Source organism: Meleagris gallopavo, chromosome 6, assembly GCF_905368555.1.
Source record: "Meleagris gallopavo chromosome 6, MGAL_WU_HG_1.1, whole genome shotgun sequence".
NCBI lineage: Eukaryota > Metazoa > Chordata > Aves > Galliformes > Phasianidae > Meleagris > Meleagris gallopavo.
In genome coordinates, this window is record NC_139409.1 from 37,213,353 (window position 1) to 37,228,043 (window position 14,691).

The following is a 14,691-nucleotide window of genomic DNA, read 5'->3' on the forward strand; positions in this document are numbered from 1 at the left end:
TCCAGATGAGGATCTGACGTTGGGAATTCACTGGGAAAGCAAGGAGAGCCCCGCTTGTAAGAAAAGCTCATTTTCAAAGGAAAAGGGAACTTTGCGCAAGTGGGAGCATAATTTTCTTTGGTAAAGAAGATCCTATTTTTCAGTTTTGCAGTGATATGAGAAATTCACTCTAGATTGATGGAATTCTGCATGGTAGTGACCAGGCGGAAAATCACCGACCCAAAAAAACCACGGAGCTAGCATCTTTCGGATGTTTTTCTTCAGTTTTCCATACGATTTGTTTTTCTCCCTGTAACATGTTTTCTTTTTCATTCTGAAGGTAGGCTCTTAATACAAACTGATGAGCTGCTGCCCTATAAGCTCCGCCGTGCCTGCAGCCCCTCTGGCTATCCTGTCTGCACGCTCACTTTCACCCCAGCTCTCCCAGAAACACCTCCTGGTGTCTGTCCAACCATTTATTTAGCGAAAGACACTCCTGTTCTCAGTTCCTAGCGCATCATTATGTCTGTTCTGAGAGTAGCACCGGTGTAACCAGATGTAGTTCTTGCCTCTAATACGATTAATCATGGCAAGCTTCCACCTACAATTGTCAAGTGTAAACATGTCTCCTCTGTAGCTGCCCATATGGATAAAGCCAAATGTACAACTGCTGTGCTGACACAAATGTTAAAAAATACAGACCCCAAAACAATATAATTTTCTTTGAAGAGGTCAGGTGAACATGAATCTCCTGTATTAGATAGCTGGTACCCCATATTTTTAGTGGAGCCAGGACTTGAGAATTAGGCATTGCAAAGCTGGCAGTTCTGGAGTAGATGTTGCTCTTGTTTGAAAACACCCTGCTGAGCAAACCTACAGTGCATGAATGTGCTCTTACAGCATGGCTGCAGCCTTCTCGCTGTCCTGTACACTGTAGTTAATGTATGTGTAAAGTAATTTTGTAGTTGCCAGAAGTCCTGACTTTCCTGGGAGATGCACTGGAGGTACTTGCAGTTCTAGCTCGCCTCCAGAATATTTTCAGGGCACAAGATGCAGCAATTTCAGGAAAACGTTTTTATTCAGAAATATATGGTTGGACATACTGGTAATTTCCAGACCAGATGAGCTCAGTATGTAGCACAGACACTTTTCTTCTAACCTTTTAGGTTCAGGTTTATGTCCTGGTGGTTGATGAGTCTCCTGGTGGCTTGGACAGTAGAGCCATGTGGACAGATTTTTGTGGCAGCTTCTAGTGTTGCTTCTGCCTGTGTGGGGGCATAGCACCCAAACATGGGTGTTACTGAGCAACAACCATGTGTAGGAACAGGAATCAGGAGATGAAGGGCACAAACAAATGCTGCAGGCACCATCTGAAATAAGGAAACACCTCTTGGTGAGGGATGACTGAGCTCTGGCAAAGTCTTCCGATAGTTTGTGGTTTGCCCCTTGTAGGTAATCAGAAGCTGCTTGGACATGGTCCTGGGCAATCTGCTCTGAGTGTCTCTGATTGAGCAGGGATTGGGCCAGATGGACCCAGAGGTCCCTTCCCACCTCAGCCAGTCTGTTGATTCTCTCAGGGCTGACTACTTGCTGCTGGGACTTTCCTGTGTAGTTGAATATATGCTGCAGCCATTTTGCTGAAAGTTGATTGTCACTTGTCTGTGGAAATCACCAAGTGTAGGTGAGCCTTTCACCACCCCCCTGAGCTCCTGCTAGCAGTGCTGGTGGCTCTTGCAGACAGCCGGCTGCAGAGCTGGATGCATGCTCAGACTTGGGAACTGGGCAGTGGCTCAGAGGTGTCCCCTGTTAGAGCTGATGAGCACTGATTTAATTAAGCTCCCTGCTCTGTGTTGTATGCCATCTGTAGCTTGGGGCAAGGTATGTAAGGCTGCATTTGGAAGGCAGTGTGAGAGCTATGGTTAGTTGGGCTCTCAGTTGCTGTTGAAAATCCCATTTGGGTGCTGCTTGCTTTTTTCCAGGAATTTAAGACCTAGGCAAATCAAGCTGTTAGGCTGTCAGTGCTTCTGTTTCTCATCTCTGAAGTAAAAAAGAATAGCCTTTTCCTTATCTCACTTGGGTGTTACAAAGATAAACATATGAGTGCTCGTGGGATATTCAAGTACTGGAGCATCGGAGACCATGCCTGTAGATTAGATAGGTAGTGCAGAGCAGGGTCTCATGCCACTAAATATGGCAGGGTTAGGAGAACTGCAGGCCTTGCTACGTGCCAGAGGGTGGGTGGCGGGGGCAGATCTGTGCAGCAATGCCACTTGGGAAGGCCGCTGGCGGATGGGGCCCCTGGAGGGTAGATGGCACTGTGAAGTCAGGTAATTCAATTTGCTTGCTTAACAAATGGATTAATTAAGAGACCAGACTATTTGTGGTGGAACAGAAAAGGGTATTGCCAGAACACACCCATCTTTCACTGGGCAACCAAGAGAAGATGTTTGTAGGAATACTGAATCTGTGCAGCAAATGAAAAAGGGAGTATGCTGTTGAAGAACAGAAATTGTATTAGACTGGAAAAAAAGGATAAGCAACTGGTAGACATTGTTGCTTTCTGATTTACCACAAACATATCTGGATAGCCCTGCTGTGCTGGCAGTAAGAAGTTGAATTTTATATTCTGGCCCTGATCACCTGATACAAATAAAGACGTCAGTCGGCTATCCTGCTGTCATATGGCTGAGACCAGTATCCACTGACTCCATTGACTTAAGTTACTTTAGTCTGCTGGCTAACATTGCACATCTGCAATTGAAACCTTGTAATTTTGCTGATTAAGGCCAACCAGCGGCCTGGCTCGGAGCAGCCTAAAGTCTAAACACTTGAGATGCAAAAGGATAGGGAGAAGCAAATGCTGTCTTGATTGTGTGCTTGTCTTCAGTGGAGTGCGGCCAAATTTGTAGCTGGAACTTCATTAGGGTAAGAATATCAAAGCATGTGCTTAACTACTCCTTGTACTTGCGAGGCTGGGGACAGAGTTCAGCGGGACCACTCTTCTCCCAGCTGTGGCTGGACAGGAGCCAGCTGTCCTATCACTGCTTTACTGACAAAAGTCTTAACAGCAAAAGCACTTCAGCTTTAGAGACTTCTGCCAAGTGGGCTGCCTCTATCAGAGCTTGCACCTTGTCCGAGATAGCTGTTGGCAGCAGGAGCCATGCCATAGGCATAGGCATGGCTCTGAAAATGACCTCGGCTGAGGCACCTTCTGGGTGACCTTGTGGCAGTTTGTCTATTAGCTAGAACTTGCAACTTGGACTTTTGATCTCCACAACCTCTACTTCTTGTAAGCTTGGTTGTTTTTTGAATTGTACTGTGGGATTCTCAAACTGTACACAGTACTCTTAGCTTTTCAGATAACAAAGAGATCGTTTGGGATTGGGCACCCTCAAGTAAAAGCCGAATCATAAAGTATAGACTTTTGACGTCCCTGTTGAAAAAGACCCTTTTTCATAGTAAAACCAAACCTGTCTTTCAAGGCCAAAACGTGCCTTTTTTCTTTTAAGATGTAGACTGTCCTGTAGAGTTGAGCTATGGCTTGATTAAAATTTAAGCTGGAAAAATTGTAATGAGGAATTAAGTAAAATAACTTACGTTTAACATCATGGCTTTAAGACAGATGTGCACAGCTAGCAAGACACAAGTAATGAAAAAGAAACCCTAAAATGTGAAAGATGTTAAGTACTTCTGAAAACTCTGATAGTAATATCTCAATGTGGAGTTATCGTGGCAGCCTATGTTTTATAATCCAGGTATGTTGTGTTCACTCTAATAAAAAACATTCCTTCCAGAACTTCACTGCATACCCAGCCATACGAGGGAAGATTTTTGATTGTGTTTTGGATGTGGTAATTCAGTGCAAGTTGATCAACATTTGGCATGTTGTTTCCCCTGAGCCTTTTCCTCTTTCTTCCTGCCCTCAGCCCACTCGACCTCCCTGCAGTAAATTGTCATGTAGAAGAGCGATCGAGTATAGAGATGTCAATAAAGTGAAATAGTACCCCGACTTCTTTGCCTTTGCTGTTTGCTTTGGAAGAGAGAAAATCAGGGTCTTCATGCAAAGCGAAGATTTTGTTTTTCATCTTTCTGTTGTCTCTGATCTGCACCTGTTGTATATATGGTAAAAATATCTGGGACTTATAACCCAGCAACAGTCCGCAGCCAGAGTCATGTGTGACCGGGTCAAACACACACTCGCTGGAAGGTCATGGCCAGGTTACTAAGTCAAGGCTGGCAAGTCTCCACCATAATGTTTTCTTTCTCTCGCACTTTTTTTTTTCTTCCCCCTCTTGTCTGTCTTCCAAACAACAGTTTTTTTTTTTAAAACCCTCGTAACAATGCAAACTATTTAAGCATGACAAATTCAAAGAGGTTTTTTATTAAAAAAAAATTGGGGCAGGGGGTTGAGTCAATGATATTTTGGATTTAATTTTATAGTACAGTTTTATGTGGCACATGAAAGAGAGAAATTTGTATTGAAACAATTGAGACCCACTTTCCCAGTTCCTGGCTCTTTCCTGGAAGATGATTAAAAGCAGACTTTTTTTTTTCCAGACTAGACATAAAAATTAAATGATCTACAGTATATAGTTATTTTTTCAAATGTTTGGAGGCTTATAAATAACTTCTACAATCAAATGCACACATACAAGCAGCAGAGAATCTGGTTCTAATTACTTGTACTTTAGTTGAACTTTGGCGTTTCCTTTGACTTTCTGCCTAATGTATGTGAGCTGTGTGCCTTGCACTCCTGCAGAGAATTCATAAAAAAAAAAAAAAAAAAAAAGGCAAAAAATCCAGACTCTTGTTGGTGCCAACAAAAATGAGGGTTAACAGAATGTTTTGACCAAATGCAACACTTTGCTATTCACCCTAATTAGCTGAAATTGCTGCTTCCCACCAGGGACCCTGAGCTCAGTATTCACAATTCCCTTGAGGCTATCCAGGAAATGCCATTTGCTTTACAACTTCTTATTCTTTTAAGACTCAACTGTCCAAAGTGTGCGTTAACATACTAGCTTAATAATCGAGGTTCCTGGTGAAACGAAAGGCATTTCATAATGCCTGCTTCTACTTGGTCACAAAGTGAAATACCTCTATCTGTCAACATGGTTTAGCTGGCAGTAAATTAGCTCTCGCAAAGCACGCTGTGCTTTTCAAGATCTTATCTGCTACTTTATCTAACCTTTAGAAATATTTCAGACATCTTAGGAATGGTGAAGTGACCTATTGTTTGCCAGCCCCTGTGTGCTCTGGCAGCATTCAGGTGTTCTGCACTGTGCTTGGGCTCTGTTTTCTCAGGTGAGCAGTGTCACTGCCTACAGGATAAGGGTGCAGAGCATCAAAGAAGTTACTTTGACTGAACTGTTCCTAAAATTCTAAGACTAATTGAAAAATTTCCAAACTTTGACTTTTTGGAAATGTCATCTGTGTCCCCCTCTATGCTTCTTTTTTTGGTGTGTTTTTTAGCTTCCATGTGCAGGCATGCATAGATGAAAACGAGTTCCACTGCTGTTTTTCCAGTAGCCATCCATGTGACACAAAACTAGTGCTCAAAACCCAGTGAGCTTCAGTCACTACAAGCTTCTGCACCTTCTGCATTTCCACACTGGCAGTATGTATATTTTCAAATACAGAGTTTAAAAGGCTAAATCCAAGGAAGAACAATGAGTCAGAAGACAACTAGGAGTAGAATTTCTGCTCCCAAAACCTCATACATCTTGTCTAGGATCAAATGTTCCCAAACTCTCTAGGCAGTTGTTCATCTGACACAAGTATTGCATTGAGTAGGTTCAGCTTTTCCAGTAGCATATATATCTGAGTGTTTTGAGGCGCATCTTTGGTTTGTTTTTTTTTCTGGGTTTTTCACTCTCAAGTTTTCCAGAAAAAAAAGTAAACCTGCAATGGCATCTTCAGATTGTCAGCTGTTGACCACTTTTTCTTTCTTCCTTTATGAACTGAGCTGGTTGGTTAATCTCTTCTGAGCAACCCAGGTTGCTGGTGCTTGGCCAGTGCCCGACAGACCTGCATTGTACATATGGTTTACTCTGTGAACGTCACTATTAGATCCTGGGGCTTGTTTACAATGAGATTGTTGAAAAAACAGAAGTGTGTCGGCATTATTCCTCATAGACTGCTTTTCACAAACCAAAATCACAGAAGGATTGTGGGAGTGTGGTTGTTTTATTGAATGACACAACCTTGTTTTCCCAAGGGAAGCCTAAAAACCGCCTTTCAGACTGACTGGGAGAATTGAATGAGCTAATACGAAACACATTGTCTGCTGATATTAGAGTTTTAAACTAAAATTTTATCATTCTGAGACTGATTGGAAACCACTATAATACTTGTGCTAGCGTGAAATAAGACACAGAATGTTTGAGGACTCTCAAGGGCATTTGATGAATCTGACTTTAATTTAGAAGTACTAATAGATTATTGATTTAAGCAGGATGACTGTGCAGAAATCAATAACGGAGCACTCCGTGTCTCTCTTAAATACCAAAAATTACTATTGAGAAGAAATGATTGTTCTCGCTTCTTTTTTCATTAACAAAAAAGCTCATTAAAGTTTTCTTGGTCCAGTAGGAAGCTGCAGATATTTGATTTGTCGAAGTTAAGCATGTTTAATGCTGAAACAGTTAAGTATGGTTCTGGACATTGTTTTAACATGAAGATTTATTGAGTCACATGTTATTTTACTTTTCTGTTTTTCCACACAAACCTTCCTATTGTTACATATATAAATAAATTGGTCCTGTTGAAAAGATATTTCTGTGCTTAAAATCAGTGCCTGTAACACTCCACTCCAGCATTTACTTTCTTGCGTCCTTGAAGTTGATGGTTGTTTAACCCAAGTAAAAATGGCAGAAATTGTCCCTTCTCCAACAAGTAATCAGAAGTCGTATCATGTGCTGTGATTCTCTCTTTGAATTTTGAAGAACTTGAGTTGACAATGAATCATGGGTTTAATACAAATGTATCATCTCAGTAATCTGAAAAATACCATGTACAGTAAATCTTGTCTCGGATTTTCCATTGAGTAATATTCTTTAGGGCCTGCTGGTAGTGCTCTGGAGATTTAGCTGTGCAGATAGTGCCTAATATTTCTGGATAGATCTGAGTTCACAGATTCTGTCATTTCTGTGTATCTGTTGAAAAGTTGGAGGGATTTATCTGAGGAACAGCAGAACAGCTAGGTGAAACATGGAAATGTATTGCACATCCACCATAAATGTGAGGAATGATGACAGCATATCACAGAAAACTAATGCAGATGTTCTGAAAAGATCTAGTTCACGTGTCTTATCTCACATCACAGAGCTTTCATGTTCTCTCACTGAAAAGGATGGTTGGCTTTCTAGCAAGTTCAAAACAAATGGCCATCCAGAAATATTAAGGCAATAAAGGACATGGGGTCATAATATCTAATAGCTTTTTCTCAGAGAGGTTTCCTGATGCTACAAATCGTAGAGTTGATAAGGAAGTGTTACTGGATTGTGCTGGTTTTACTGATGAACAACAACAGAAATGACTTATTCCGGTAATTTTTACTTTGGGTCTTATTCACTTGCCTCTTTACATATGTCCTGATCCATTTTCGTATCTTTTTGTGGTGGAATTGCACATGCAAAATTGTAGACAATGGCAAGAGATGTAAAGCTCATCCAAAACCAGTGGTGGATTGGAAACACACATACCTTGGTTTTGCATTTAAGGTTGATATCCAGTGTACACACATGGATCCCATGTAATTCCGTAAGCTAAAAGCAGAAGGTGAGCCCAAGGCTTTCCATTTCTGGGGCCTTTTAAAATAATTAAGCTGTGTATCTGAAGTGAGATGAAGCTTTTTTGGTGTTTAGTAGCTGGATCATGACACTTTACATCCCAGATAGTTTAAAATACACTGTTGAGTGTACAGCGTATACTTCTGTCCCTAGTTGTCTTTTTTTGTTTCTAATTTTTTATTCAACAAAGACAGGAATGAGCCAGTTTGATCATTGTAATACAGTAAATGACTGATTATTTGAAATTCATTCATGAGTCATTCATTTATATTCCTTTTTTCTTTTTAGCAGTTGAAACTCAGAGCACCAGTTCTGAGGAACTTGTTCCAAGCCCTCCTTCACCACTTCCACCCCCGCGTGTTTACAAGCCCTGTTTTGTCTGTCAAGACAAATCATCTGGATATCACTATGGTGTCAGTGCTTGTGAGGGATGTAAGGTGAGTGCCACTGTCTCCCTTTCTTTTTATAGTAATGCATTTTGGTTTTGGGAGGGACTAGGCAGTGAAGTTGCTTGTGTGAATTAATTCTGATACATGAGTAAAGCCAAATAAATGACCATCATTCCTGGAATTCTTTTCCTCTGTAACTCCTGCCAAAGTATGTCTTTCAGGGACTTTCATAAGCATTGACTAACATCAGAATGTGGTTGCAGATGCAGAGCTAATCAAATAAAAAGTGATAATGCTTTAAGACTCTTCATTATCCATTTATAAGTGTACCTTAAGAACTCATATAGTTGTTCTCTGAGCCTTGCTATTTCTGTGGGAGAAGGACCTGATTATGTGGAAATTTTTTGCATAGTCTAACTAATTTCAAATCAAATTGGGAGTTTGAAGATTAGCAGAATGGCATTCGCAAAATGTAATCTGGCAGTGCTGGCACATTTGCTAGCTTTTTCTAATGCCACAATTGTCAGAGTATGAATGAATGTTCCGTAAGATGCAGTAATATATGATATGCAATATCACATTATGATACGATATTGCAACCAATGTGCAATTCCAAAGCAGAAGATGTATTTAAAGATGAGATACATATCAGAGAAGCATTATCAACTAAACTGTGTGTAGATGGCAGTAATTAGAAGTGAATACACAGTGAACAACATGTGTGCAAGGAAAAATATAGTGCAAAAAGTGATAAAGAAAAGATATGTCCCAAATGGCCTCATGGTTGTCTTTGTACCCTGACATGATGTTCTTTTCTAACAACTAGACATAATATACTTCTAATCCTTCAGATTAGAATAGTTGTCTAGTGTTTAGTGCAGTGAAGATCCTGAGGCCTGATGAAAATGTGACAGCTGCTACATATATATTAATAAAGTTACTAGAGTAAGTAATAAAAGATGTTTTGCTGGTTTATTTGTATCAAGAATAGTAAAATCTTTCAGATACTGTGCAGTTAGGCATTTTTACTTTATTCTTTCATCCTACAACATCTTCCACACCATTGGCCTTTTGTAGTGACATTAAATATATCATAGTTCTGGGTTTGTGTCTTTAGGCGGAAAACTATTGGATGAGAATCTGGTTTTCCCACTGTTCTATAACTTCAGATACTGAGATAGTGAAAGTAACCATTGAAACTCATCTCTGCTTTAGAATCGCTTTTTATATTGAGGTTTTCCTTGGATATTGTCTGTATCTTTTGCATGCCACAAAACTACTGAATTTTAAGTGTCTGTTAAGAAAAGCTATGGTAAGAATATGCTCCAGCTGATTTCATTTAATGGGAAGTCTCATCACACGCAGATGCTAAGACACAAATGGTGGCATCATTTGCTCACCTACAGACTTACTCTAAGCACAGATGTAATTGCAGACTGTGGCAGAAAGGTCACATGTTCCTAAGACTTCATTATTTTTGAAAAATACGCTAGGATATACGGTGGGGCTTTTATTGGCATACTGCAAAGCATTTTCGTAAATAATTAAGACCACACTTGTCAAAATACATGAAGAAATTAATCTTGTAAGGTAGTAGCTGTTATTCATTGCCATTTAACAACAAAACCGTGTTCATTTATTTGTTAATTTGTAGGATGGGATAATTCAACAGTTAGCAGTAGCTGCCGGTTTTTTCAGTGTTTGTTTGTTTGTTTGTTTTCCTTTTTTTTTTTTAAGAGATGAATTACATATGAAACCTGTAAGCGTATGAGAAACAAAAAGGATTCCAAATCAATGATATGATTGCTTAAGACTGGTAATATTTGGAGTAGCTGACACGAGCTCTTCAACATGTTTGACTAAGATTTAAAAAGCTTATGCCACTGATTGAATCACCATCCTTAGTGAGTGCCAGGGGCTGGCAAATAACACAGTGAGCCACCCAATGGGCAGTAAGGTGCTGTGTTTGCTGTTCAGAGTTGTTTGAGCTTTCAGATCAACAGAAGGGATGTGCTGGATATCAGCAGACAGTAATATGTGACCAAAACACCAAAAAAAAATAGCTGCAGAAACTTCTACACTGACAATTTCTACTTTTTCTCCAAAGAACATTGCCCTTTTTGAGTCCTTTTAGACCACTTAGTTTATTTTCCTTTATCTTTCCTCTTTGTTTGCTCCTGTACCTTGAGAAGCTGCTGCCTTGCAGCTTTCTAACGACCTAGGTTCCCACCTGTACCCAAGTCTACCTTCACCCTACATTCCAACTATCAGTTCTGTCTTCACACTTCTTTTCGCCCTTGTGCAAAAATCTATCCAGTTACTTTGTGAGTTTAAGTAAACACTCATAATTGTCCATCACTATTGGGGAAGTCTCATTTTTTGTGGATCTCTGTTTTTCAGTTGGTTAACCCTGGTTTTTAGAAAGTACAAATTTCACTGATGGCTTTTGCACAGTGTTGTAGTTTCATGCTGCTTTTCTGATAAGTCAGAAAACAATAATAAGAATTCATGTTATACCTTTCTTCTCATTAACAAATACATATATTTATTTTTTCTTTGCTTGAACACATATTTCCATGCAATTTCAAAAGAACTTTATTTTCTTGCAAATTTACAATATTTGCCATTTCACTGCAGTTGACTAACATTTCAAAATATGTTGGGATATGGAGATGTAACCTCACTTTCTGATCACTGGGTTGCATTTCTTTCTGCACCTGATTTACTAGACCTTCATTCATTTTTTCCTCTTGCACTGGACTTTCCTCTTCTCTGAGATCCTTTTCTCGAGCCCTTTCCCTTTTCCTTTCTGACTCATTTACCTTTCCTTTCAAATTCTTGGCAGTCTTGTTTCTCATTGGAAATACAAAAAGAAAATTCCCCTCATACCATATTTCTCTCTTTAATTAGAGCCCTGTTCCTTTTGTTTTTCTGTGATAGCTCTCCCTTAGTTTTCTTCTGGTTTTCTGTCTGGTCCTCCTTTCCCTTTCTGTTCTGAGTTGCTGGTGAAGCTGCCATGAAGGTGATCATTAGCATTTCCTTCTAGTGCAAAGGGACAGCTTTCTGTCCTTGAGATTTTGGGTTTATTATCGCCTTTGGTTCGGCAGCCTTTCATTTTCTTGGTTTTCAGGGTTCTTTACAGTCTCCTCTTACTTAGTTTACTGTTTATTTAACGCTCCCCTAAATGACTCTTTTATCCATTTGCTGATATTGTTCCCTGAGGTTCAGTTCCTTAGTTTTCTGTCCCAAAAGCATCAGCTACTGAACTGTTTTACAGTGCAGCTCACAGTCCAATGCCCTGTGAGCCAAAAGCAATATTCTGCTAATGAAGGGCATGTACTTAATGGAGACCCTTCTAGCCATGAGCCTTTGGAGAGCTGTGACTGGCCATTAAGACACTGAGATGCTCCATTGGGGAACCAGGGAAACACTGCAGTGGAAACTTTTAATTTCTCTCAGCTGTCACCTGCCCATGGTTGATTTCCAAAACTACCTCCACTCTAACTGCATCCCCTCCTGTCTGTACCTGGTGTGCCTCTTGCTTGGCTGATTGCTACTGTGGATGCAGATTTCCTGAGGACAGAACTTTCCATCTCACTGTGTTTTTCAGACATCATGCCATGACATCATTGCTAATCTGCTCTGTAACTCACACAACACGTTGTCCTGTTGGTCCCAGGATCTACACTCAGCTGCCTTCATTGTCAAACTCTAGCTGTGGTCTTCTTGTGTGGTTTTTAGATTTCAGCTTGGTGCCTTCTCTGCTTCTTTCTTGCCCTTTTTCTCCACACTGTCATCTTTGGACCTTATTGTTTTAGGAACCCAGGAGCAGTCTCCCATTCTCCTTTGCCAAATGCTTTCTCTTTTCACATATTTTAAACCCTGCTTTTTAAAGTGATCCTTCTGTTTTACTCTTGACCAATGTCTGCAGTGCTGCTCCCCACTAGAAATAATGTTCTATAGCTTATTTCAGGATCATATTCTTAGGTTTTTTGAGGCTGGTGTGTTTCATAGTATGCACTTATGAACCACAGTGGAAGTTTAGGAGCTGTCTAAATAATGTTAAGAGATTTCGTTTTCTAATTTTAATATGTTCGTGCTGAAAATTCAGTGATTATAGGTTTAGAGTACCTGACTTCTTGCCTTCCAAATTTGAAAATGGGACACTTGTGTAAATTTGGTATCTTATTAAAAAAAGAGTTTTTTTTTATTTGATCAGCCACACTCAACAGTCAGGGTATTTTTTATTATTTTTATTTTAAACCAATTAAATAGTAAGAATCTTGGCTTGTTTATTTCTGAGTGTGATAATGCAAAAGACTGATGTGCATTTTAGTCTGTTAATGGCTTTGTATATATTAAAATCTCAAAATCAAGCCAATCTTCACAGTGCTCTTGTGTTCTGTGGAAATTCCAGAGCCAACCCATCTTTTTAAGAGTAAAATACAACACATTTACAATATTAAACTTATTTACAGCTTTTCCATTTTGTAAACGGTGTGGCATTTCAAAGGCGGGTTTTGGAATTTGTGTGTTTTATGACCTCAGTTGAAGACTTCTAAAAACTTTCTTTTTTCTTGGTCTCTGGGCGTTGCTAGATAGCATGCAAACAAATTCCATACAAAATGAGCGGCTTGGATTTATCCAGCTGGTACAAGTGGTTATAGGGCTGCCACTGAATGCTCAACTCTTTGGGCATGACTTTATTCATCATTGTAGCTGGGTTTGCAAAAAGAGAGATTGAGTGTTGTGGGCTGGTTTCTCAAACAATGCCATCACTGTGTGGGCAATGAGGAGAAGCTGATGTTCTGGCAAATTCAGCTGTCTCCTAAAGCCTTGTCCCTTGTTCTGAGCATTTAAAAGACAGCATTCCTCTGCTGGCAGCCCTGCCTGGATTCCTGGTTTGAATTCAGTGGGCAGCAAAGATACCCAGAGGAGTTCCGAAGAGAAAAAAATGCAACATAAAAGAGAGTAGGTTTACGGTCCAAGAGTTTTGCCTGAATGATCAAGGTGCCTCTCTGCCGATGGCTGCTGCTAGTGGACAAAAATGTACTAATTCTATTCTGAGTGATCACAGATTATCTTTTATTGTAAAAGAATAACATCAGAGTTCTCTTAAGAAAATGCACCTAATGTAGGATAGCCACCATATTTTCAGGGGTCTTTTAGCTGTGACTCCTTTCTGACTCAAATGCTTATTTTTTTAATTGCAAAGATTTTAAGTGTTTTGGAGAATAGTTGTTGATATAAACATCGAAATTTAGGTCAATAATTCTGTAGACTAACTCAAAAAAAGATAAGATACGCATAATATGAGGGAAGAGAAGGGGAAAGGGAAGGGAAAGGAGGGGGGGGGGAAGAGGAGAAGAGAGGAAGGGGAAGAAAAGGGAAGAGGAGAAAATCAAACAGTTTTTGCTTTATCCAAATTTGCTGATCCCAGTGGATGATGAGAGAAAAGCTGTCATGCTACTAGTCCTTCCTTGCTTGCATACCAGTGCACTGGAGGTAGCTCTATCACTCAGCTGGGGGACCAAAATCAGTTACCTAACTTGGAAGTCTTAGCTCTGAGCCTCTCCAGTCAGTGGAGAGAGAGAACTTCCTCTGCTGAGTCATTCAGAGAATCTAAATTAGATCTGCACCGGGGCAGCCTGTCCCCATGAGCCATTTGGTTAGGTACCTAAATAATAAGCTTTGTTAGTAATCCCCAGGATGTCCTCCATGGTTTTGTCCCTCTGGACTCTCATATTGTTGGAGTTTCCCTGTTGCAGTCCATGAATCCATGGTCACTGCAGGTCAACAACTGATTTACAAAATTCTACAGACTGAAAGTGGAAAAGGTTTTGATTTGATTTATTTAGAGTTCAGTGGCAAGGATATGCTTTAGTCTGCAGGAAATGTTGATGAGTGGCCTAAAATATTTTAGGGACTGTTGTATCAGTGTTCTGTTTATGGAACAGTATCCTTCAGGACAGATGCCTTTTTCTTTTAGTAATGCCTATTACATCATATGAGGACAGATGTGCATTTTTTGAGGCAGTTCTGGTACTGTAGAGGGATCTTAAGCAGCGTTTCTTTCTGGTATCCACACTTTTGCACATGTTAGCTTCCAGCTATAATGTAATTATATTTATGTTTGTATTTATGCCCCTTTACTGGAAATTAAGGATCCAGACATCAAATTTTCTGAGTTACCTAGCACTAAAAATAAAAGCAAACATCTTAAAATGAGTTTGCCAGTGTTCTATAATTTGCTTGTTTTCTTTCTTCTGGCACGTTCTAATCAACTACAAATGAAAGAAAAAGTAAGAAATGTAAAGTTGAAAGTGCTTTTTTTCTAAGCCTTAAATATTTGATTATAGAAAGCATATGATTTGTATCAGGGAAAGAAGTAATATTGTTTGCAGTGATGCCATTGTAAAAGCTTCCATCAGTTCAAAGAAAAATATAGATCAGCTTGAATGATCAAGCTGTATTCGTCTCCATTTAAGCTGCATTAGTAAGTGACAGTGCAGGCAGTAGAGATGCATGCTGTC

At 39.8% G+C, this 14,691-nt stretch overlaps 1 protein-coding gene across 4 annotated transcripts in view; it reads left to right on the forward strand.

Moving 5' to 3' along the window:
* RARB (retinoic acid receptor beta) overlaps positions 1–14,691 on the forward strand; it is a 320,646-nt gene that overhangs the window by 243,788 nt on the left and 62,167 nt on the right. For 2 of the 4 annotated variants that reach the window (XM_085226368.1, XM_003207191.4), the window contains one exon: positions 8,058–8,206. In XM_085226368.1, coding sequence (XP_085082494.1) covers positions 8,058–8,206 — 149 coding nt within the window. The remainder of the gene's footprint in view (positions 1–8,057; positions 8,207–14,691) is intronic. The other 2 variants (XM_085226369.1, XM_010712869.3) reach the window with 1 other exon arrangement.